General features: G+C 31.4%; 1 protein-coding gene across 1 annotated transcript in view; it reads right to left on the reverse strand.

Annotated features, from left to right (window-relative positions):
- The window catches only part of LOC107446729 (soluble guanylate cyclase 88E), a 55,193-nt gene extending 31,207 nt beyond the window's left edge, over nucleotides 1-23,986 (reverse strand). The window contains exon 1 of the mRNA XM_087163196.1: nucleotides 23,489-23,986. Within this exon, the coding sequence (XP_087019322.1) occupies nucleotides 23,489-23,656 (168 nt within the window). The 5' untranslated portion in view covers nucleotides 23,657-23,986. The remainder of the gene's footprint in view (nucleotides 1-23,488) is intronic.
- Nucleotides 23,987-27,352: the final 3,366 nt, after the last annotated feature.

Genomic DNA, 27,352 nt, shown 5'->3' on the forward strand with positions numbered 1-27,352 from the left:
ATGTAATCTTTTACTGGAACTGTGATAAACCATTGATACTCGATTGATACACATTAATGTTTTACTTGAACTATGATAAACAATTGATACTCTGTTTTTTACACGTTTGCATGAACTGCTGTAAACAGTTGATACATATTTTTTTTATATGTTATATTTTGCAGGAACTGTGATAAACAATTGATGCTCGATTGTTTTAGACGTTAATGTTTTACTTGAACTGTGATAAACAATTGATACTTTCTTTTTTTGCACGTTTGCATGAACTGCTGTAAGCAATTAATACTCATTTTTTTTATATGTAATCTTTTACTGGAACTGTGATAAACCATTGATACTCGATTGCTACACATTAATGTTTTACTTGAACTATGATAAACAATTGATACTCTGTTTTTTTAAACGTTTGCATGAACTGCTGTAAACAATTGATACACATTTTTTTATATGTTATGTTTTACATGAACTGTGATAAACAATTTATGCTCGATTATTTCACGCATTAATGTTTTTCTTGAACTGTGATAAACAATTGAATCAGGTGTTTTTTTAAACGTAAAAAATAACTTTTCTGATTTAATTTGTAAAAAAAAAGAATCAAATTTTAAAGAGTGTTTCATAATTTTGTAAATTTTTTTATACACATTATATCTTTTTGTAGAACACTGAAAAATGCTTAGCAGAACAATGTTTGGAAACCTCTGCTATAAAGGTCTCTTGAATGAAAGAAATAAAGACAAGCTACGACTGGCGGCTTATTATGGAAGTGGGGGGCAAGTAAGTTTTTTAATAGTGATTGTGGGGGAGGAATAATAATAATAAAAACAAAACAAATTGGTCTGTTTTTGTTTCGTAGAATCCTATTTGATCATTAGATGAATAAACACCGACCGGAAGGACGCGATGTTCGGTCACAAGGTCACTTTCTTGTCAAAAGTGACAACATCATCATCTGCCTTTTTAAACTTATCACCTCAATTATTAATTCCAGTAGTATTACTATAAGGAAACAGATATGCTGTAAACATATCCCCTGAGATTGTGTCTTTCAAGCGGACTGTTTCTTTTCTAGGTAGCACAAATGTTTCATTATTGGAATTTATTTTTGCAGAAACAAGACGGTTCTCTGTACCAGCGGTTTCCATTTCTTTTACGCTTACGGAACCGTAACTGATCGTGCATCATTTGACGAAAACCTGAATTAATAATTAAAATGAGTAGCTGTGGATATATTTATCAAACTAACAATAATAAGAAACTGCAAATTAGTTTGATTATATTTAATGTGAGAACCATGATGGCTCAGGGGAAAGAGCGTTTCTTTTTCCAATGAAGCGACCGGGTTCGAATCTTAGAGATGGCTGGTCGATACAGATTCCGCATCTGGCTTGCACTGACCACAGTGCTGACGTAAAATATTCTCAGTGGAAGACGGATCCTGTTGGACGTATGGGTTAGAGTCCCCTTGCGTCAGGCTATCTAAGGGAGGTTTTCGTGATTTTCCTCTCCATGTAATGCAAATGCAGGTTAGTTACATCAAAAAGTCTTGGCAAAATTTCTAACAATACATGATCCAGGAGTTTCCTTGTCTTCTGGATTGTGTTTAAAATTACAAGGCTAAGGAGTTGAAGATTAGTGGTCGTAAAGACAAAACACTGGGTCGGCTGTTCAACGACGGATGTAAAATATATTTAATGCGAAGAAGGAAATTTATTCAGTCATTGTTTTAGTGCTAATAGACCTAAGGTAATATGTTTTGTGTGAAACCTTTAAGGTCTGGAATGTCATCTAAACTAGTTCTGAGTTTGTTTTTGGTGTATACATAAGCTGAAAACGAATAATATACACTGAATTACAGTCTTCGAAGTGAAACTGTTATTGGAAAGAAATATATTTAAAAAGATTTTTTTAAAATTCTCCTTTTATTGTTATTTTACTTATAATTTCTTAATACTAACCAAAATATCTAATAGATGATGTTTTGTTGTTTGGATAACGACAAGTTTAAAAAATCATTATGGATTTTAAAAATTTTACTCTCGGAACCCGTGAGCCTTCCACGGTACTCCAGGGTTCCGCGGAACGCCATTTGCGGACCTGCTGTTCTGTACTATAATATATTTATAATGTAAATGTTACAGTGAATAACTGAAGTCAAGAGAATGTCGACATTCATCGGTGAATGTCAACAATCACATAGTCGCTTTGGTGAATGCCTGAAATATTTGTTAGTTCCGATTCGATATTCATTTATTCGTTGATATTATTACATTTGTTCGATATTTTAATATTTACTGACGATAGATCAGAAGAAACATCAGAGTTTGGAGTATCGGGCCATACATTTACATTTGCCCGGTATACCCTACACTGATGTTTTTTTAAGGTTAGGAGAAACATCAATGTTCGAAGTACCGGTTAAATGCATACAGGGCAGTGGCACTTGACCTGAAAAAACATGGATGTAGGGCATATCGGGCAAATGTTTATAGGGCAGTGGCACTTAACTAGACCTAGTATATATTTCGGATATTTACCAAAGTGACTAAGTGATTGTCGACATTCACCGGTGGAAGTCAACACATTTAGGTCATTCACAGTAACATAAATATTATGTTGGAAGTTAACGGCTCTTTTTTAAAGTTCAAGAAGTAAGCAAAAGAAAGAAATATCCACTTCGCATAAACAACTACTTTCTCGTGAGTGCAGTTCGGGATTACTTCAGATGGCGGGCCATTAATGAGTTAAAAATGAAATCATGAGCTTAGGCTTAGAGAAAGAATATTTTAGGAAATAAACCCCTTAATGGGATTATTAATTTAGGAATTGATGTAAGAAAAGAATTCATTTAGCTTATTAGATAAAATTAATTCAAATTTTAACGCCGTTTTAGGAATGTTTACCACCACACATAAAGTGTTGTAAATATGTAATGAACCTAATGACTTCTATTTCTTTTTAATTAATAAAAAAAGATTTGAAATAGAGAAGCCAGCAAAAGGAAGGTATATTTTCATTTTTTTAAAAATCCATTTCCTAAAACTGCCACCCATTTTATAAAGAAAAGCAGTTGAAATTAATGATTTTAATTTATTTTTTATTTAAAAAATAAATTTCAAAAATGCTGCACCCTTTAAAAGGAATTATATATATAGGGTGTCCCAGAATTATTGGGACAAAGCATTCAGATTTGCATGGCAACCCATTGTTGGAAACGTCTTTGTTTCGCCGCTAGGTGTTGTTGTTCGCAGGATCATTGGAGGAAACCATTGCTGCAGACATCGTTCATTTGTGTGCATCATTTGTGTATCACGAAAGGTATCCACAGAGAGGGAGCCCACCAATCCAAACGATGTAATGCAATGGTGAAAACTTTGAACATCTTTTGTGACATTTTCACACATCATCTACCATGGCACATGGAATATATTTGAACAATAAATAGTTCAGATGATCTCGGTCACTTTGTTTCTCGTACCTTTCGTATGACATCTCTGACCATTGATTAACACGTTGAATGCAACGGTAAATTACTACAGACAAAATTTGCAAATATTAGTTAAATTTTGCTAGTTTTTTAAAGGTTTAGCATAACTTATCTGAAAAAAGTGGTGAATTATATAAGCTTACGAATTGTTTAGAAATAATGGTGGATAAAAATCTACTAAATTAAATTTATTAAACCAAGAATCACAATTACCACTTGAAAATATTTATTCGCTGTCCGGAGCAAGTTGGCATCGCTGTGTATAGAAATAAAACTATTTTTGTGTGTTCTATATTGCATTAATTCCTTTCTTCAAACCATTTTAGTAACGATAGTAATTAGTATGTTCATAAAGTTTTTACAGTTAAATTAACGTGGTTACTAATTATTAAGATACAATTTTTTTTTTTAATTTTAGAGTGGTGACAGTTGTTGGTGCGACTCGGAGTGGAAAGGGTTAATTCAATTGTGAGAAAATTACTAACTGAATATTTTCTTCTGTTAGCTATTAAATAAAAGAAACTAAGGGGAGAAATAATTGTATCGGCAGTTAGAGATTAAAAAATATAGCATAAATTAATATCTACATTAAATCATTCCCTGCTAACGTTCTGTTTAAGCAGCACTTTATTGCGATGTAAACATTATCTATTGTACAAAAATTACTTTTACAATCGATATTTATCGATATACAAATATTTAAACAACCGTTAAGACAATGATTTGGCAACTTCAGTGTGACGAGTAACGCAGGAACGAGTGGTATTACCAGGACTCCTGGATCATTACCATAAATAGAGTCACAAACAAGACAATCTATCGCCTACATACCTTTCTCTTTGTTGTTGCCCGATTTTCTGCAAAATCTCGTGTAAATATGTAAATAGTTGCATTTATTTTCTCTATTATTTTCTATTTTATTACATCAGCGTAAATATTAATATTATTCTGACCCCTGTAAATATTATTATATTCTGATCTAGTTTAATATCAGTCTATTGATTTCATCATATGCTCAACTGGTTGGTGACCCATTCATGACTTTACTATTTGGTGCTTAGCAACCCCTCTCCCCCCAATTTCACGCCTCCCACTTCACACATTCCCCCCTTTTCGAAACTTTGACGAATCAGTTAAGGTCGCTTCGTGGCAGAGCATTGATATTCTAATGATACCTAAACAAACACCGTTACATTAAACACTCCATGACTCCATTTGTAACCATTTCATCGAACCATCACATTGATCTGAATAAATAGTTGGTTAAAACCATATATCGTTACTTTTAAAAAGTAACGAGTAAAAGTACTTTAAGCAAAAGTAACGAATAAAAAGTTTTGGTTTTGAAAAGCACCGAGTAAAAAGTACAAGTAAAACTACAAGTACGAAACAAAAAAGTAAGGATTTTAAGGGGGTTGGCGAGCGCCAGCGAGCAGGGGGCGAAGCCTCCTAGTATATTATTAAATTGATAATAGTATTTTTTGAAATTGACTCGAGTGAATACAGAGTGTCCCTACTTCTCAGTTACGTAGGATGTGGTAAGAAGAAGGCTATAATAGGATGCGATATGCTAAGGTAATATCTATTTTTTTCTCTTAGTGTTATTTTCAAAGGTGTATGCCTATGTATATAAACTTATGCGCTCTTTATGAACTATTATAATCTGACTAAAATTAAATTAAACTTAAAATACCATTTTGAAAAACATCCCTAGCTTTTCGAACTAAACTTATTTCATATTTGAAACCCCCATTTAACAGCTTCAGCAGCCGTATCATCCCAGCTAGTGAAAGCATAAGGATATCGATTTTGTAATATCTTATTGCTAAATTGTCACCCGACTAGATTATCATTAAAATGACGTTACGGTGTCTGTGACAAATATCAACACATAACTTCAACTATCTCATTTCTCTTTTCATAAGATATAAAAAAAGGACATATGATTTTAATCAGTATCTCCTGTGTCATAGAGTTGGTTTACGAAGAACACAGCATTTAGTTTGTTTCCAAACGGAACAGATAGAGGCATGATGGGAGAGAAAAATCGGGTGTTGCCAGTTTTTTTTTCCTTCTAGAGAAATTTAAAACGGTTTCGGAAGCCAAAGCAAGGTTAAGGGCTTTCAGAATGATAGCATTTAATTTTGTTTTTTTTTAATTGAGGAAGAGCGGTGGCAATGCTTACGTGATAGAAAGTCACGTACTCGTAAATTCAAAGTTTAAGTAGTGTATGCTTATAATTGAAACACAAGATATATGTTTTTTTACCCATAATGTGTGCTATCTTTTTAAAAAGTGAGGAATTATTTTTTCGTTTTTTCCCCCCATCTGAATAAATATTCTTTTAATTTAGCTAATTAGTCTGTTAAAAATCTTATTACAGGGTGGTCGTAACCCCAAAAAATTTAAAAAGTGGTAAAGGAAGATAGTTAAAAATAAATAAATTGTTTTTACCAGGTGTTACCTACCAAAATATAATTGTAAATTAAAAATATATGTAAGCGTGAAAACTGTTCAACAAGTTTATATCAGATTTCAATAAATTGTTCGATATTGATATAATCCGTGATAATTCGAATTTCAGCCCAATTACCGCCTTTTTATGCTCAGACTGCATACTATCAAAATACTATTAACTTTATCATACAACTCTACTCAAGGGGATCTCCCCATTCCAAAGATGATTTTCCCTTCAAAACTAAAGATTTACTTCTTTAAGGACTTGACTTGTTGTTACAACATACTACAACTTCAAAGATATATAGGACCTCCCAGAATACAACAAAACAGAATCGATGAATCGGTTAGTGGCGCTTCGCGCCAAACGCCGAGATAACCCCAATATCCAGCATCCAGCATCAACAAGTTTATGATATTAACCCTTTGCACCTCAAGTGCTTTAAAATGCTGTTTAAAGTAATATAAGCACTGAAACATTTGAAACACATAGTACAATATTTTTACATAATTCTTAAAATAATGTGATTATATATTATTAAAGTATAAAAGTTTCTAATTTTAAAGTAGTGATTGTTAATAGCGCCTCAGATGCGACATCTGACTGCAAAAAGAGTTAAAGCGAAACCTTTAAGATTTCCAACAGCGTCATGAAAGATTTGCTACCACTTTTTAATTTTCCTCCGATTGTGAACACATTTTAAAGGTTATTATTAATCTTTTAACGGCTTATTAATTTCCATAATTCGAAAATAGGATGAAACACGCTGCAGGAAATCACAAATGCTCTGTTTTCATTTGGAATATATACGCCAATCTCTAAAAGTGGCAACTCAAACCTAATTCATTAGAATTGAAGTTACAAACATTTAGCAGCATGAATTAAAAGTGGTAAAATAATAGATGTAAGAGTGGGAAATATTGGGCGTAGCTTTAAATAGCTTTCGCTTTACCATCCATTGAACCCCTGAAACTGTGCTAGCGCCGTCGTATACAAGCGGTTACAGTAAAGTGCAGTCTGGTTACAGTAAAATCAGTAGTTAAGAACTCTTGTTAACACTGATATGCTTCTGAAAAGTCTATCAGTCAAATCTGTGGAACCGCAAAATTATTGATAGAGGCATCTTGAACAATTATTAAAATTTATATCGATAGTTCTCTTATATGTAAAAATATATTGCGGGTATCACGTAAAAAAAAGTAATTACTATTTTTCTTAATAAAGTTTTTTTTTTCTTTTTGTACATTTTATATTAAATCTAATCTTACATGCAACACATCTATTATCAATGCTGATCATTAACAACTGATACATGGTAGACATTAAATTTAAAATTGAGGGATATGCTTTAAAAACGCCTTTATGTTTGTTGGTCTGTGAATAATGAATAAAAATTATTAAGTTGTATACTCAAATCGGGTTTTACTAATTATGCACACACGCGCATTTTTCTTTCTTTTCAGAGACGCTACGCGTTGTAACTTTAGGAAGATTTCACACTTATACGTTAGCTTCCGTACGTAAGATTGAATCAACTGCGCATGCTCGCGTATTTTAGATGCATCTTTCTGTTATGTTGGCGTGATTTACGCTTCAAATCAAAACAGCAAGCACGCTGTTTATAGATGTTAAATGTTGTTTTCTGATTAAGCCTAACTTCGGACTAAAAATATGGACATGGAATGTGAATTTGAAGAAATGTATTCATGAAATTTAGAAATGAATCGTGTGATCTTACAAACATTGGTTCGTTCAATAAAAAAAATTTATTTTGTTGAACTTAGTTTAATATTATGGTTGTCTGACCGTACTAGTTCCATACGAAACTAGATATATTTTCTCTATTTCAAAATTAATTATGCAATTTAGTCAAAAGAAGTTAAATAATCAATAGAAAATCAATAAAATTTTTTTTAAATGGTAATATTAATAATAATAATAATATGCTTTCTTTATCATTGAATTTATTAAAATCTATAATCAAACAAATTTTTCTGCTCGCAGATCGGCAAATTACGAAGAGCAAAGCATCTTGAATCGTATGCCACAGCTTTAAAGAGAGTATAGATTCATTGTAAATGTATGTTTTGATTTTGCGGTCATAGTAAAAATGATAGTTATAACGTTAGAGTTGAATTATAGTTATAACGTTAGAATGATAGTTATATCGTTAGAGTTATTAGCTTACGGATTTTTTTCAAAATCTCTCATTTTCACTTACAGTTTGATATTACTTTTAAGTTTTCATGCGCACTGTAAGTGTGAACGTAAATTTGCGGAATCTTCCTATTCTTTCTTTAATTAATGAACTTTAATGAAGAAATTACATCACGGCGACCCAGAGTAGTGGGATCAGAAAATGCTGACATAACAGACGTGTCATATTTATAAAAAAAAAAATTCGAAAGAAAAAGTATGTTAGAAATTTTTTTTCAGTTTTGTCAATTGTCTTTGATAATTAAAAGATTATACAATTTATGAATGATTTAGGTTTCTGTGTCATTAATCTTGAACTATAACCAACTCAGTCCTAACACGGAGCTTCCCAAACACGGTCAGGAAATTTTTTCAAATCATGGTTACTCTTTGAAGTTGTACTTTATTATAGTAAATGTAGTTATTTTATTATAAATCATGGTTACGTTTTAATTTTAGTAAATTTCTGTGTGGCAATCAAAAAATGACTGTTTAGTGACATTTCCGCCAAATTTCTCGCTTCCATATTCACTTGATAAACAAATTTAAATAATTATATAAATGTTTAATAATCACACAATTGTGTGTTTACATTTAGGCAAGCTAATGAAAAATTTCTGTATACGGTTGTAATTCAATTGTCGTTTCGCAACTACTCGAGGAAATAATCTTAATCGGAAAAATTAAAAATAGGCAACTATGAACTACCATTTTAAAAACAAATTTGTTGTATTATATTTATGACTTGTATAAATCATTATCATGTGCATACCTGCCAACTTTTAATCCCTTCCATTATCATTTTTTCCAGTGGTATTAAAATGGAATTAAAACTTCAATTTTAAGCAAACAAATACGTTGTATTACAGAAACCTTAAGTTGACAACCATGATAGCAACGCATGGTAATATATGTGCTTAATTTTTGTATGAATAGTGGTGATCGAAATCATCTAAAAATTAAGTTTATAAAAGAAAAAATAGTATATACTTAGTACCACTTTAAATATTAAAATAAAATCTTCCTGAAAATCCGGAAGAGTTGGCAGGTATGTATGTGGTTAAAGATATAGCAAAGTTATAATCTTAGGCATTTTCTGGCATTGATTAAATATGCTTGTGAATGCTATGAAATGAAAAAAAGAGAAAACAAAAATGTTTAAAGAACCACATTGAACAACTTTTGATAAAATAATCGGATCTTCATGTTCTAGAACTTATTTTCATTGATTCGAGGGGGTGACCTCAAATACAGAGACGCCAACTTGCTCCGGACAGCAAATATATATTTTAGAGTGGTAGTTTATCAATTGTGATTCTTGGCTTAATAAGTTAAATGTATTAGGTTTTAATCACCACTATATTTATATAATCCGAAGGCTAATATAATTCACCACTTGGTAGTTCTAAGGTCGTGCTACACCGTTTAAAAAGTTAACACAATTTCACCATTATTTGCAAAGTTTAGTTTGTGGTAGTTTGTGTTTTTTAAATGATTATGGCTCGTCCGGAGCAGTTGGCATCTCTGAAAATATGTATTAAGTTACGAAATCAGATACAAAAACAAACTTTCTCTTAACAAACATATCTTTTTTTCCAAGGAATTCGGATTTCTAACCCCTAAAATAAGGGTCAGGCGTATTATGGGAAATATTGTCCCAATAGTTTGGTCAGGAGAGCTGTCCTAAGTTTGGATCTTTTAACGTTATTCTTACTTTTTGCGTATTTTGTTGAATCACGAAATTTTTTAAACGAATTGAAAAATTTTTGCAAACAAATAGAAAATTCGTTTATCCAAAGATAATTCTAGGAAAAAATAACTTTTAGAAAATACTTAAAATTTTTTATTATTTTATTTAATGATGGTTGAAAAGATTTTGAATTGTAAGGTATAGAGTATTTTTTGTATCACTTCAAAGAATATACAAAATTTACCTGACAAAATACAAAAGTTTTGAGTAAAATCAATTGAAAAGGTACTAAGAAATTCGACTGATTTCGTTAAAATTTTGCCATGTTAAATTATAGTCTTTAGCACTAGGTTTACGGACGTTTCTTATATACCTATCTCTACGGACACACGTCAATTTGACGTATGAAAGAATTGTGATTTTTAATTTAATAAATTCAATTTAGTAGATTTTTATCCACCACTATTTCTAAATAATTCGTAGGCCTATATAATTCACCACTTCATATTTCAAAATTTACTTTGTTGTTATTTACCATTTTTTAAAATTATTTTTGAGTGTTCGGAGCAGTTGGCATCTCCGCACTTAGAAACCAATGTATATGTATACTATAAGAAAAAAATGAAGATATGAGATATATATTTATGAAATATTCTAGTATTTTAGGTTTCAATACTCAAACTAAGCAACTGAAACCTTCAAAATCTGACACTCTGACATCAATTGACATTCTGCGTTTGTTCTTTCTATTATTGCTTATCGGCAACAGTTGTTTATCACTTGTTTTATTTGAGATAACGAATCGAAGTATTGTCGGTACATTCCTATTTATTATTGATGTGATAATTGCTTGTTTACTTAAACTTTTGTGCAAATTGACGCATATCCGTAGAAATAGGTATACCACATAGAGAATTTCAATATTTCAACGCTTTTGAAGTAAATAGCATTTAATATATATTTACTTCGATCAATGGTTAAAAGTCATTACAAGAGATGAAATAAAAAATCAAACGGGTTTTATAATTTTCCTTACAAAAGTCGAAATCCGTCAAAATGACGCGTCCCGTAAACCTAGTGTTCAATATGATGCAAAAAGTTTAATACCTTACAATTAAAAATTTTTTCGTCCTTTATTTAAAAATAAAATACTAAAACATAATAAATATATTCAAGATCGTAAAAAAAAGCGGTAGCTTGTTTTATCATTGCTAATTTGACAGACCTATCTTTTGTTTTCATTTTAAGTCTAACACAACCAATCCACAATTGTTTAAAGTGTAACTATATATTTTACTAAGTAGTGGTGAATTAAATAAAGCAAACTATTATTACCCCTCCTACAAATAAACTGCTATAAAAATAGTTTGGCTACCAGTTTGCTTTTTTACCCTGATTGTCGCCATTCTTAGAATGCATGCATGACTCGCCCGTCACGAAGAGGTTAAAAATTATTCCAGCTGTATAAGTTGCATTTTCAACTATTTACATTGAAAATACCGTTAATTCTTTTTCTTACTTAATTTGAACAAATTATTTCAATGAAATAGTAAAAGTGATAGTATTTTACGAAAATGCTTTCATAGGAGTTAGCAAGTTCATTAATCAACTCAGAGCACAATTTCACATGATGGTACATGTCACAGAGCGTCCTGCAACACGAGCCATGCTCGAAATAATTGCTGTGATTTTTACATTTTTACAAAAATCAGCTCAATATTTTGGTACATTAGTCTTAATAGGATAAACTAATGAAAATGCAATAATGTTTTTGCTCATTTTTTGAAAATTTTACCTTGTTGTTCCCCACTAAGTAATAGCAATGAATTCATTCATCTTAATTCCAATTACTTGTCTTTGAATTGATGGTTCATAACTTTTTTGAAAGAATTATTATGAATTAATTATTCAAAAAAAAGAAGAGAAGTGTGACACATTAAATTAACATTAGAGAAACAAATTTTTGAACCGTTGTAGTGGTTAAACTATGAAAGCGAGCTTTTTAAAACTTCATCTACCTCCCCCCCCACCACGGAGTTTGGAGGAGATAAGTAGAAGCCAGTAGGATAAATAAGTCAAGTCGATAGGATAGCTCTGAAATTGTTAGAAATATCTTCAATTTAAAAAATAATTCTTTAAAAACACATCGCAACATTTGAAATATTAGTGCTTTTGATTTGAGTTCGTTTTCATTCAACTAAGCGAGAGAAAATACGCAGGAGACAATACCTCATTTGTCTGTATAGCAATGCAAGATGCAATTACAATGAGATGCTTTCGTAATATTTAACCGGCCACAAATTAATTATTTAATAAGCTTTTACAGACATTGAAAGCATTAAGCATTTCACAGCTTCGGAGTGTAATAATAACAATTACATAAAAAATTAATATAGATATTAAAATGTTAATGAAGGAAAATTGATATTTCTAAAATATTTTGCATGTATTTTTGCATAAATCTTTTCGTTTCTTTTGTAGTATAGAAATATTGCTTATTTATTATTTTGTTTTAGTTAATAACCTCATAATGGATAAGTGTCTAAAAATAGGTACCAAGTGTCCAGATATTGAAAGGAATGGCAATACAAATGAGAATAATGGACCAACATATAATAAACTTAGAAAAACTGTGGATGAAAATCCAAATAAATATGAATCCAGTGGCACTGTTTCTAGTTCAAAAAATATCGTACGAAATGCGTTATCTAATAAAAAATTTATTAATTTACATTTTGCGTTGTTAATGGGGAAGAATGCCCGTTGAGTGTTAATAGCTCGTATAAATTAACAAATGAAAGTTTTAAACCTGCTAAATTAGAAAGACATTTGGTAACTAAACATTAAGAATTAGCAAATAAATTTGGAACATGTTTTTAAAAGCCGCGCTGAACGTATGAAAAATCAAACTGTATTTATGAAAACATATATACAACAATTCCTGAGAAAGCTTTACGGATATCCTTAGAAGTTTCATATTTAATAAGGGAAATTTTGAAATCACATACAATTCTTCATTCAGCAATTAAAATGACATTAATTATGAATGGAGAAAAATATGATAACGATTTAAAAACGATACCGTTATTATCAAGAGATACCGTTTCTTGGCGCCATTACACGTAATATCGAATAGGTTCTGTTGAATCGTATACAAAATTCTCCTGTGTTTGCTCTATAACTTGACGAAAGTACTGACAATACTAAAATGTCTAAATTAATCGATTATGTGAGATATGTTTTTCGAAAAAGATTTTTTATGTTGTAAAAGGTTAGAAGAGAAAGCAACTAGAGAGAAAATATTTGAAATTATTGATATATACACAGGGTGATTCTAAAAAGATGAGAAAATTTTTAGGAAGTGATAGTACACACCCAGACAAACAATATTTATCAAAGAATGCATGGTCGAAAACAAAACGCAAAGGTGATGGCACAATTGGAAAGTTTTTTCATGCAAACGAGAAAGCTCCATTTCTATTGCGAGTTACTGCGCTACGTTATTTGTCACCAAGCTTTCGGCCGCTGCAGAGAAAGTTCGCCTATCTTTCCTTCGCCGTTGTACCAGCATAGCCGCTGCCGGCCACTGTTTTGAACACTTATTGTAATCACATGCCATTAAATTTGCTTTTATAACTTAACTTCATCGTTCTTTGTGTGCTTTTGCCTCATATAAGAACATAAACTTTGACGCCCTCTAGCGGTTTTGAGTTTTGTTTTCGACCATGCATTCTTTGATAAAAATTGTTTGCTTGGGTGTGTACTATCACTTCCTAAAATTTTGCTCATCTTTTTAGAATCACCCTGTATATATTGAGGAAAATGACCTTACCTGGACCTCCTACATCAGAAAGCCTTCACATGAATTTTTATAAGAAGTCGGCGTAGACTATTTAAAAAGTGAACCAGTTGTGATCGTGAACCCAAATTCCTTTTTAAAACCAATTGGGAGGAATTTATCATACATATTTTAGAAATAAATTTGTGATGTAATAAGATCACAAATTTAAAGCAAACAAGACAAGTAAATAAGACAAACCAATCATATTCAAAAATAAAATTTTTTTTAGAGATATATTTGTTACCACTTCCTTAATTTTACAAGATTTTTAATGGTAATGGCTCTTTCGTAGACTGGTGTACCTACAGAGTGGTCTAATCGAACTGCCTATAGTTAACCGCGTGGTTATACAAAGGACAAAAAGGGTTAATAATGAAAATTGCAACTACTGCATGATACATAGACAAGCTATAGTTGCAAAAAATATTAAATGATGATGTTATTGTAATTAATTACATTAAACAGTCGCCTCTTTTCAATACTCTGAAATGAGATGGGTTCCGTGTACGATTACTACAGACCGAAGTCAGATGGCTCTCACGCGGCAAAATATTGTGACGTATTTTCGATTTGGGCATATTTTTTGGTGGAAAAGAAACATATACTGGCACGTTCATTCTTGAATGAAGATTGACTCGGAAAACTGAGTTACATGGTTGATGTTTTCGAAAAACTGAACGATATGAGTCTACAGCAGGGAGTGGGTTTTAAACATTTTAACATAACATATATTAAAGCAGTACTTTGGCAATTGAACAAAAACAACACAAACATGTTTCTGTGAGTTTCAGAATTTACGAAAGAAAATAATATAGTTATCTAAGAACTTCATTTCCCGCCCTTTGATAAAATTTATTGAAAACTTTAATGAAAATGTACGAAAAATTCTCAGAAAATGAATAAGGTTGGATCCTTTTTCTTTTGATATTATTAATTCCAATATCCCCTTTAAATGAAAAAGAACAGTTAGTTAAATGTTTCGAGCGACGGAAACACTGCGCATTCAATTTAACTCTCTGACTTGTCAAAAATTTTGGTTATCGAATTGGAAACGAATAAGCCGATTTGAAAAGAAAGGCAATCAATATTCTGATTCATTTTGAATCTACCTACTCACGTGAATCCAGCTTTTCAAAATTAGTTTTCATTGAAACAAAATATCGATCTCGATCGGATTCAGAGGATGACTCGCAATTCCCGATACAGATTCGAACATCGAAGCAATCGTGAGCTCTTTGAAAGCACATACCTCATATTGACTTTTTACGATGTTAAGTTTTTGAAAAGTATTTTTCCTTAAAAAAAATATTTATACCCATATGCATAAATAAAGCATTGTTTCACGAAATTATGTGTTGATTCATTAACTGATTTTTATGATGTTGCAACTTTTATAATATTTTTACGATGACTTATAAGTTTGATGCGCTATTTTAATCCATGACGTCACGACACTCTTTTAAAAACACCCTGTAAGAGCAAATCTCAGAAAGAATTTCAATGAAATTTCGTTGACGATTAAACAAAACGTCTGTTGTCTACCCAGGGGTAGCGAAAGAATTGTACACAAAATAGGGAGTCGCAAATGAAAAAAGTATGCGCACCACTGGTGTTAAGTAAATGAATTATGAATCAGGGCTGCTAAGCAAATGATTCAAAAGTTCAACAGAAATGCTATTTTTTTCTCGTTCTCCCGTGCTTAGGCTTTTAAAATGTTGGCAAAATTAAAATTACCAAAGATTCTGAAAGCTTTTAATTGTTTACTACTCTATAAAATATTTTTGAAAAAATTTTGTTGTTGACAGCTCGAACAAAGTGGAAGCTAAATTTTAGTCTGTTTTTGTGAACACTCAGAAATCTTCGCTGCTACTTATTGATTACTGAAGTTATACTTCTTATGCGACTTCCAACAAGGTTGCGTTAAACGTTTAACACTACATTTTTATTGGCCGGGAAATCACGTGGTAGGATACAGTTTTCCCTCATTCATTTTCATATTGTTTTGGTTCTCACTAGCATAAAACTAATAAAAGTCATAAAAGTATTATTTTTCTATAAATATTTTTTTAGTTTGTTTCGATACACATATAATTAAACAGGGTAGTATTCTTTATTTTCAAATTTAGTGGATAACAATTGGGTATAATATAGCCTACGTCACAGGTTGTGTTGTTCCTACTAAATTTAACCCATGAACGGCATTTTCTGCGAGCCTAACTTCAAGCCACAAATAAACAAACGAAGTGTTCGATCGTTTAAATAGCTGCTCGCCAGATTTTATTGCATGATAAAGAAAAGTTATTGAAACTAAATACAACTAAATAAACAACAACAACTAAAACAAATAACAACAACTACTAATAACAATATAGCTAATTAAACAACAACTAAATTTCATTCGTTTAGCATTGCGTCATATGTTGTTCCTACTAAATCAAAGTAGTTGTGTTTTTTTCATATTATACCCAATTGTGAAAAATGAGTAAAAACAATCCCACGGACAATGCAACGGATTTAAGGTTAAGTCAAGGTACGTCTCTTGTGAATACCAATTGATTGTTAGGTTTTCTCTTTTGAAATTACATTATGACGCATTATTAATACAAATACATTTTCCATGGCGAGACGATGAGGCAACCACAAGCACTTCCACTGGTTCAACAGGTCCACGAGGGAAAAATGCACAATATTACGTTATTACAGAGCACGGAAGCGAGGGGAGAAGGAAAAAGAGTCGTTGAATAGAACTAGTGATCCTTCTACGACTGCTGATTCTTCTACAATTAACGCCGCAGGTTACGAAGTTTAACTTCTTCCGAGCGGAGGGACTCCACGCACTATTTTTTTTAATTTTTTTTTTATTTTAATAAATATGACGTCGCAGTTGAACATTTGAATGCATACTCTTTGCAGACAGCTGTCAGTTTACAATGCGCTATGCTAATTGGAGAAATTATCAACCTGACACAAGCATATTGCAGTAAGCCCACATACTTTTCAGCTAGTTAAAAAATTCATCATTCATTACTTAGTTGGCACGATGTCTTTCGCGAAGTTTGCTATAAACCCAGAAAAGTGAAAGCTTATTGTAAATCCCTAATTAAAAGTTTATGACAATAAGCCTAAGCACATTCAGTCTGATTGAGTTATTCCGCGCAAAGGGCATTCATGGCCTAAATTCATTTACCCTAACAGCAAAATAACTTAGGCTCTGTTTGGACTAATATTCAAGATTCTTGGCTATTTTGGCCACCAGAACGGCCATTGTTTTACCAATATTGGTCCTAAATAAAATTGTCAGATTCACCCGATTTCGTAATAATATACAGTCAACAAAGGCCTCATATAGATTGTGCGATTAAATCGATATTTTGTAGTCACTAATGGTCCTTTATAGAACTGTAAGATTCGCCGGAAATCATTATTCAGCTAATATAGACCCCATTTAGAATTGACCGATTCACACAATATATTTAGCCACTATTCAGCCAAGATGTGATCTATACATAAATAATATCTGATTTACCCACAATTTTGCAACCATAGTTCAATCGTTCTTGAGACTATTTAGATTTGTACCATTCAGCCCATATTTCAGTACATTATTCAGCTTTAATAAGGGCAGGGGTCTGTCCAGACATTTTGTGAAAGGTCCGTTTTTGTAAAATTGTGAAAAAATTACTCGTAATTTGTGAATATAAAATAAACGTTAAGTCACATTCTTTCAACCAGAGTTCGCTTTTGTGAATTTGTGCAAATAGGGTTCGTTATAGCAAAAAAACTTTTTCAAGGAGTTTTTAAATTGTAAAGACATACAAGATCATGCTTAACACTGTAAAATTATAATAAATAAAAAAAAAAAATTAAATTTTCAAAAATAAACAGCAATTGCTGCAACTAAATGAGAGGGGCAACATACAAATATTTCGTATTTAGCCTTTACTGCTGAATGCAGAATATTTATTTCGGAGGAATAAAGGAAGAAGCGTCTGCCGAAGACAAAACTTAGTTGGTTTACATCTGTCTTTCTCTCCCCCCCTCCCCCCTGGGAAGGTTTTATTCAATTAGCAAAACAATAATGAAGATAAACAAATTTGTGAAGGGTCCGATTAAAAGATAAATTATTTTGTGAAGGGTCCGTTTTTAAGTTAAAATATTTTGTGAAGGGTCCGTTTTTATGAAAAGATATTTTGTGAAGGGTCCGCTTTTATGAAAAGATATTTTGTGAAGGGTCCGTTAACGGACCCAAATTTCTTCTAAACAGACCCCAGAAGGGGCTATATAAATTTCACCAATTCAGTCCATAATTTTAGTCATAATTTAGCCGATGTGAAGTTTACCGAAATAACTAATATTTAATAATCATTACTTGGGCTAATTTTAATCCATAAACTAAATGTAACAAGCATAAAAATATCAGACATATTAGAAAATACTGAAGCCCAATTAACCCGGTACATTGCAAAGAGCTGATTTTTCAACTAAAACAGGATTTTCAAGTTTAAAAATCTCTTTAATATACTATGAATCTGATCTGAAATGTAGTTTATTAGTTACCATGGTTTCGATGATTACAAAATGAATGAAACTTAATGATCTTTCATATCATTAAACTCTAGCCCTGTAGGGGAGGAAAAAAAAACAATGTAAAGTTCATTGTTAAGTCTAACAAACTCTCATTTTTTATCACAGCTCAGAGGTCAGTAAATGATATGTGAAGGCAGCTATTCAAAATCCACTGACAGTTTGACAAATCGTTTTTGGCACTCCAGATTTCATTACAACTTAATGACTGTAGGTATATAGGTAAAAGAATTTCTAATCGCGGTTGCAGTGTTTATAAAGTGGTTCTATAATTATAAACTGAGATATGGCGATTAGAAATTAAATATAATCATTTTTGATTTTCTTTGTATTTAGTTGACTTCTTCATTTGTATGCCATCTGATGCAAGATAAGGAGTAAGTGAAATTCCCGTGCGCTTTCAAACAGTAGAATAATCGCTCTTGTTTTTAATAAAATAATTACTTTGTTTATTTGACCTCTATTTTTAAATGCAGCCTCATTGATAACTTGTTTATTTATAATTAATGCACTTTATTTAAAAACAAATTATTTTATTTAATGGTCGTTCTATTTTATAGTTTATTTAATAACCGTCGTCGAAGAGGCGACCGAATTTTCAGTTTGCGTACACCAATGTTCAACTTCGTATACTTTTAATTTTAAACCCAATTCAGAAATCAAGGGAACTCCTGTATCAAGTATTCGGAGAAATTTGCTTTCGTGGAGGACTTTTAGATAGAACTAACCTGCATTTGCGTTACATGGAGAGGAAAACTACGAAAATCTCTCACAGTTAGCTTGACGACAAAGGAACTCTAACCTATGGTCCGTCTACCATTGGGGATCTGAGAGTGATTAGTGCGGAAGTCGTATCGATCAGTCACCTACCCGGGTCGACTACCTATGTTCAACTCCGTAGTCTTGAATTCATTCCAAAAGGCATTGGTATAATTATTTGGCATTGTCATAAAGTATACTCCAGGATCAAGAGCCTTTGTGGCGGATTTTTAAATAGAACTAACCCGCATTTGCGTTACATGGAGAGGAAGACTACGAAAACTTCCCACGGTTAGCCTGACGACAAGAGCATGATCCGTCTGCCACTGAATATATTTTACACCAGCACTTCAGTAGCCATTGACACCTGATTTTAAACAGCCATCACGGCCTTTGTTTAACCCATTCAAAAGCAGCAAATTTTGACTGAAATTTTTGAAAATCAGCCGCTACGACCGTAGATCATAAATTCATAGAAAAAAAAAGATTTAAACTCTATGTTCTTTAACCCTTTCGCGCCGACTGTCACAAATACGTTACAGCGTAAAATCGTATCAATCAGGGTAAAAAGATAAAACTGGTAATCAAAGTAATTCTTTAGCAGTTTATTTGTGGACGGAGTTATAATTGTTTGATTTATTTAATTCACCATTACTTTGTTCAAAATAAAACTATTTAGTTATACTTTGAATTTACATTGATTATATATATGATTAAACTAACAATAATTAAAGTAACAGCAAAGTAAGTCTGCCAAATTAGCAACGACTACATTTAAGTTACCGTTTTTTATTTCATTACAACTTGATTCTGATTTTGTACGAATGCTTTTCTGAATCACCCGTCCCCAAAGGGTTAAGAAAGAAGACTTTTTCGATGGAACTAACTCGTTACGTTGAGAGGGAATCAGTGGAAACCTCCCACGATTAGCCTCACGGAAAGGTGAATTTAACTTTCTATTCGTCTACCACTGAAGATATTTTACGTCAGTACTGTGGTTGGTGCCAGACGGGTGCGGAATTCGTATCCACCAGCCATCGCTGGGATTCGAACCCGGGTCACTTTTTTGGGAAACGAGAGCGCCATTCCCTAAGCGACCACAGCTCTAAAAAGTCATGTAGACGAATAGTTAGGGTTTAAAATTCTGGTTAAAGTCAGGTGAATCTGATTAAAGTTTCACCAAAATTATATTTATTTCTATTCTTCTTTTGTACAGCTCAGCTTGAAAAATAGTTGAAAAGTTCATATTTTGGATAGTCCTGCCTGCAAACATGGAGGAAAAATTTTAAAAGTGATAGAGAAAGATTGAAAAAAACAAAAAACAAATTGTTCTAACTAACAATCCAAAATATTTTGTAATTTTAGTGAATTATATCTAAGCTCTTCATCGTTGTTCCTAAATTTAATAAAAAAATTTTCAAATAACCTCATTAGTCACCCTCGATACAGGCCACTCTGATGAAAAACCTTCATAGAAAGTGGACATCTATTTGTGTCACCGACCACTTTAGCTTTAAAAAAAAAGTAGACTTTCTTCATGCCAATTTCCTTCACTTTTTGCTAAAGGTTTTTGCATAATTTTCGGAGATAATAAAAGATTTCCGGAGATAGTTTTTCAACTAGTTTCTAAACAAAAACAAAATTCTAAATTTAAAGATATGAAAACTGTATGATTTTGTATTCGTCGTTGAACAGCCGACCCAATTTTGGGTTTACGACTACTAATGTTCAACTCCGTAGCCTTGTATAATTTTGAACCAATCCAGAAGACAAGGAAACTCCTGGATCCGTAACCCCAGAGGTATGATTTGATATGGGAACATGGGGGACTTTGCGACTCGACAGATTTAACGTGCATCAGTCGCCATTTACTACACGAGGAATCTTCGGTCGGCGGGGATCGAACCCACGAACTCTCGGACGCCGTCCCAGTGCCCATTTCCTAACAATTTTCATCCCTAATTTTCATCGAGCAATATATGTGCGACCACCGGTTAAATTATCTTTTTCCTTACAAAATAAATATTTTTGATTATTTTTCAGATATTCTGCCTCGCTCTTCAAAAGGATGCGTCTCTTGCTGACCACATATCTATCATACACATCCTATTATTATTATTATGACATAATAATTATTATAACACAATTTAAAGCTAGATTTCAAAATAAAGTTATTTAAATATGTGTCTTATCTTATTAACCGTTTTACAATGGGATACCCGCAAGTGACGTAGTGTGGGTATTTCGATCCTGATTGGTTGTTGAAACGTTGCATTTGTTTACGTTAACAATTGTTCTTTCCATTCTATTGTGAGTAAGCCATGTATCAATTCTCTTAAGTGATACATTCTATATTCTTATCACTCCATATTTCAATTTTTATCACTCTATATGTTTCTTACTTAACACAAAGACGAAGCCATTTAGAACATAAACAAACTAATTATGCATCGAAGTTGCCAGGTACACAAAATAAAATTGCATCACGGTTACAAAAAAATACGCAAACAAATAATAAATCTAAGTTAGTAGAAGTGAAAGGATTATATTTCAGCGAATTCAGTGTGCAATACGGCGCAGTATTTAATTAACTTCACGTTAATCAACAAGCTTATATGGAGAGACTAAGTTCAACTTTAACACGCCATTTTGCTCATAAACCATCAGCTGGCACTTAAGTCACATGTATGGGTATGTATGGTCTTCCTCTTCTTGAAGTGAAAACACCCAATTATTATTTTTTGTGCGAATTTCATTATGCTGTTATAAATTAAAGAAATTCGTTCAATGAACATAATGATTCATGCACGATGCGATACATCCAAAAATTGTGTTTAATATATCCGTCCCTTTCGAAAGCGAAAATATGAAATTACGGTTCTGGACTCACCAAATTTGTTAGAACAATATACTTTTAATTTTAAGTGTTATTTAAAAAAACGATTGCTTAGAAGAACTACTTATGTTTATTAATGGATCTTAATCTTAGTGCGAATTATTTCAAGTTCATCATTTCAACTTACATAGGAGAAACTGTTTTATGCCAAGGAACAACAAATATTGCGAAACCAGGGGTCTGTTTAGAAGAAATTTGGGTCCGTTAACGGACCCTTCACAAAATATTTTTTCATAAAAACGGACCCTTCACAAAATATTTTAACTTAAAAACGGACCCTTCACAAAATATTTTAACTTAAAAACTGACTCTTCACAAAATGATTTTTCTTTTAATCGGATCCTTCGCAAATTTGTTTATCTTCATTATTATTTTGTTAATCGAATAAACCCTTTCCAGGGCAAAAAGCAAGAAAGATGGATGTAAACTAATTAAGTTTTGTCTTCGGCAGACTATTCTTCCATTATTCGTCCGAAATTAATATTCTGCGTTCAGCAGTATAGGCTAAATACCAAATGTTACGTCTCTAATTTATAAGCAGCAATTGTTGTTTATTTTTTAAAATTTAAGTTTTTTAATTATAATTTTACAGTGTTGAGCATAATCTTGTATGTCTTTACAATTTAAAAACTTCTTGAAAAAGTTTTCTCTTTTTTGCAATAACGGACCCTATTTGCACAAATTCATAAAAGCGGACCCTGGTTGAAAGAATGTGAGTAATTTTTTCACAATTTCACGAAAAACGGACCTTTCACAAAATGTCTGGACAGACCCCTGGAAACAATCATCAGGGTTCGTGTGCAATAGCGAACAGGGGGCTTAGATCCATAGTTTTAATAATTAAATTATCGGATCTCATCTTAAAGAAATTAAGTAGTACGCTTTCATAATAAGTCGTAATGTTCATTTAATTTAAAATTTTAAGACCTATAAAAAATCAAAATCGGTAGCCAAGTTTCATTAAAGGTTACGGAGCATTACAAAAATATTACCAAGGCTCTTTACTCTCATTTATAAAACTTTAAAAAAAAAAAAGTTTTTCGTAGTTATGAATATTTGATCTGGAATACCATGCTCTGAAAAAATAATTTTTAAGTGGCAGCAAAGCTATAAATCGATACATAGTTGTTTTAGGTTATTTATATTAAAGGGAAAATCCAAATAATGTTTGATAATACTTATAGAGAAATTAATAAGAGTTCAAAAGAAGAAAATAAATTGCCACCACTTTTTGACTTTTCTCGATATCATGGCAATCCCGTTTCAACATTTATAATTTTTTAACTACTTAAAAAAAAACTTTTTAAATTGGAGGAATCAGGTAATTTTTTGTACGCTAACAGAAATACATATTTTGTTGATTTAAATTCATAATTCTAAATTTTTTTTCTTTGTTTGCAGATTTCTTTTTTCGTATTTATATTTTATATTTAAGACTTAGTTTAATAAATTAAACTAAAAATTCATTTTTTTTCACCACGATACATTAATGGTTTCAACGAATTAATTAAATTCAGTTCGCTTCAAAAAATTTACCACAATTACTAAACCATCAAATTTTAATTAAATTATCTTACCTCACAGGCATGAGCCGTCAGTTTAGGTATCAGGGCATCTTCGTACACCTGTTGCCTTGTAAAGGTGGGGTGAGGTAGTCGGGCACTTTTTCGAATTTCTTCCCATCTATCTTCTCCGTACACATGGACGACGTATTGGCTAAGGTTCTCGAGTATCAGACCGTACATCCCCTTAAACAAACAGGCGGAACACCCTCGGAAAATATTTATCCAAACGATCACTCTATTCAATCCATTGGATAATTAATCCCTCATTTCGAACGAATACTAAAGTTCTTCGCAAACGATTCAAAATATCAAACGATTATTTGTTATGAGAAAAGTCGTAGATGAAATATCAGTCATGCTGCAAGTTGTAAGCGAGATAAAATAATAATAACAATAATGGATGTATCAGTCCTAACACCGGATGAAGTGTTTTCTTTTTTTCAACTTCCGCGCGTCTTCTAAAATAAATTTACTTCAGCATCAATGTCGCATCATTACAAAAAAAGAACTGCTCTGTGGCTGCCGCGTTTCATTTGTGAGTCTATAGAAGCAGCAGCTCAGGTTTTTAATTGGATAACAGTCTCGTGACGTTTTCTCTTCTCCGCCAATTGACATCCGTTCAAAATAGAGATAGAAGATGAAAAAAGAAAGTTAAAGAAAAAGAAAGTGGTAATAAGAAAAAAATTACATATTCCTTTTTTTGCTTCTTTAAGTTACTACAAAGAAATAAACCGATTTTCAATAGTTCCATTCAAATAGTGCCTAATATGAAACAAAAAGAACTGGAAACAAATTATTTTAATGAAACATGAAATGAAAGATTTGATAATTTTTACATATATATTTTACTGGTGAAACATTATTTAAAGTAAAAGGAGATAATTTATAATGCATGGAACAAAATTTTGTTATTGTAGGATTTATATGTCTTATGAGAAAATATAGAAATAAACATAAATTTAGAACTGTAAACTGGAAATTTTAATCAGCTGTTATTTTCCTTTTGATTTTTTTTCCCTACTATAAACAACATTTTTTCAGTTATGTTAAGAAGAACAAAACGATTATTTACAACAAGACAAAAATATGAAAAACATGATTATGCAAATTATCTGTTAGTCAACTAAACAGAATGAAAAATGAAACATGTTTATAAACTATTCTACTAAAATTTTCAAAAAAATTTTTCACACAAAAATATACAAAACTTTTATGCAAACGAACTGGACAACAAGTGTCATTTAATCAGAATTTAAGATTCTGTGTGGTTAATAGGGTTTATTTACTTTTTGAAAATCTGTATTCCCCGTTAAAATGGAGGAAAACAGAATTTCATGAAGCAGAGGGAAAATGAGAGATCCAGATTGGACAATATAAAAATAGTTTATAAAAATTTTTCTCACCTTATTGAGAAAAAAAAAGGTTCAACTTACATCGCCCTCACATCAAAATGACGTAGAGGTAAACATCTCCACACGTGATTCGGATCTCTCAAAAATATAGGGTTTATTTCTTCCTTTGAAGAAAGTAAAAAAAATTTCTTTTCCTTTGGACTCTATTCATGATTTAATTTCAACATTTGTGGGTTGTGATATTTCCTAAGCTTTGATACATGTACTATTTCAAAATTTTGTTTACTTAAATTATTCTTTTTGTTTATTTTCTAATTAGTTTCTGAAATTTTTTGAAGAATTTTATGCGGTCCACTAAAAGGAGGTGACAACTTCCTCGTATTAGGATAAGTAAATTCTTTAAACGTAACTAATTCATCAGTTTTAAAATCTATATCTAAAAATCTAGGATCATAATAGATTTTATTTCTTTCATGATATTCTTTAGTTCTTCGAATTGCTATTTTTTTAACTTCCTCAACAGGTGGATAGATTCCTTCCTTTAAAGGATTTTCATAGGGGAGTCTACCATGCATGAGGTATGCAGGTGGAAATTTTGTTATAGAATGGGGAGTTAAGTTATAAGTATTAACTATATCTTTTAACAAAGTAGGCCATGGAGTTTTAGTAGGTTTTTCATTGGTTTTACATTTTAAACTCGTAATTATTGTTTGACCAAGGCGTTCTACCTTGTCATTAGACTGCGGATGATGTGCAGTTGTCAATAATTGTTGAATTTTATTATCCTTCAAAAATTTTTTAAAATGAGAAGAAGTAAAGGCAGTGTTTCTATCACTCAACAAGGATTTAGGAATTTGATGTAAAATTTTTTATAGGTTTCTGAGCTAATGGATTTTGATGCAAAAGCCCAAATGTATCTTGTGAGGTGGTCAATAATTAAAGTTAAATATTTTTTTGTTGAATTATAGTAATTCAATCCATCAACACTATCTATTGCTAGCAAGTCAAAAGACTGATTAACAGGGGGTAAGGATTGTAATAATCCAAATCTTTTTTGTCGCGGTTTTTTATTTAATTGGCACGTATGACAATGTTTACAAAATTTTGTTATATCTAAAGTTATGTTATTCCAATAATAAACAGGGGTTATCAAGTTAATCATCTTTTGCACTCCTGAATGATTAAATTTGTCATGAGCAATTTGCAGAAGTTTTAATCTTAACGAAAATGGAACAACTATTTTAGTAAAATTTTTCTTACGTACACATAAAACATTATTGACATCAACAAAATTACCTTGTAAGTTATCTTTCCTTTGAGCTTCAACAATTTCATCCAACTTTAACAAATGTGAAACATGAACATTATTATTGTTACAATTAATTTTGACAAGTGAATGTGTTGCATCTCTCGAAAGCCAATCTGCTTCAAAATTAGTAGAACCTTTTGTGTATTTAATATCATATTCATACATACTTAACAATAATGACCATCTAAATAATCTACCTTTTAGATTTTTAAAATTTTTTAGCCAAACTAAAGCAGCATGGTCAGTATGTATGGTGAAGTTTTGGCCAAAAAGATAATGATGGAATTTATTTAAAGAATCTACAATAGCAAGACATTCAAGTTCTGTAATTGCATAGTTTTTTTCATAGTCCCTTAAGGAACGAGAATGAAAAGCTACAGGATGCAATACACCACATTCATCTGTCTGTTTTAACACAGCACCAATTCCAGCTAACGATACATCAACAAAAAGATGACATTCATGATTAGGATTAAAAATTTTCAAAATTGGTTTACAAATAATAGCATTTTTTAAAAGTTCAAAAGATTGTTGACATTTTTCTGACCACACACATTTTACATCTTTCTTTAACAAGTTATTTAAAGGATGTCGAATACTTGCATAACTATCAATAAATTTATTGTAAACATTTATTGATCCAAGAAATTTTTGCAATGATTTTGCATTTTTAGGAGGCATTAACTTTTTAATAACCTCAATATTATGGTTATGGGCTGATGAAAAATTGTATCTTTTATTTTCCGGAATTTTAAAAAAAATTTTATCCTTTTTTTCTTTCTTTTCAGATGTTCATCATTTTTTATTATTTTTTTTCTTCCCCCACCCTTTTTTTTTCTTCATATGTCCGTAATTTTCCTTCGTTTGTTTATCTTCATTTTGAACCTATATATATATAGTAAAGGATGTGTCCTGATGAAGACCTTTACTTTTTTCCATTAAAAGTTTTCTATTTTCTATTATTTTGCAGCTAAGGATTTCATATTATTAGCGAGTAAATTAGCCAATTTTCGAAAGTGCTTCCCCAAATGCAAAGTCTAAAAATTTTTTATGAATAATTTTTTTCGCATGGAAAACTATTTTACGGTAGTTTGTTTCAGACTTATATTATTTGGACCCAATTCTAACTGGCTATGCGGCGCATTTACTGAAAGTTAATGCAATCGAATTAAAAACACTGATTTGCTTAGAAAAATTCATCTAGACGTAATTTTG

This window comes from Parasteatoda tepidariorum, chromosome 5 (genome assembly GCF_982258835.1).
Source record: "Parasteatoda tepidariorum strain Cologne lab strain chromosome 5, Ptep-v5.0, whole genome shotgun sequence".
Taxonomy (NCBI): Eukaryota; Metazoa; Arthropoda; class Arachnida; order Araneae; family Theridiidae; genus Parasteatoda; species Parasteatoda tepidariorum.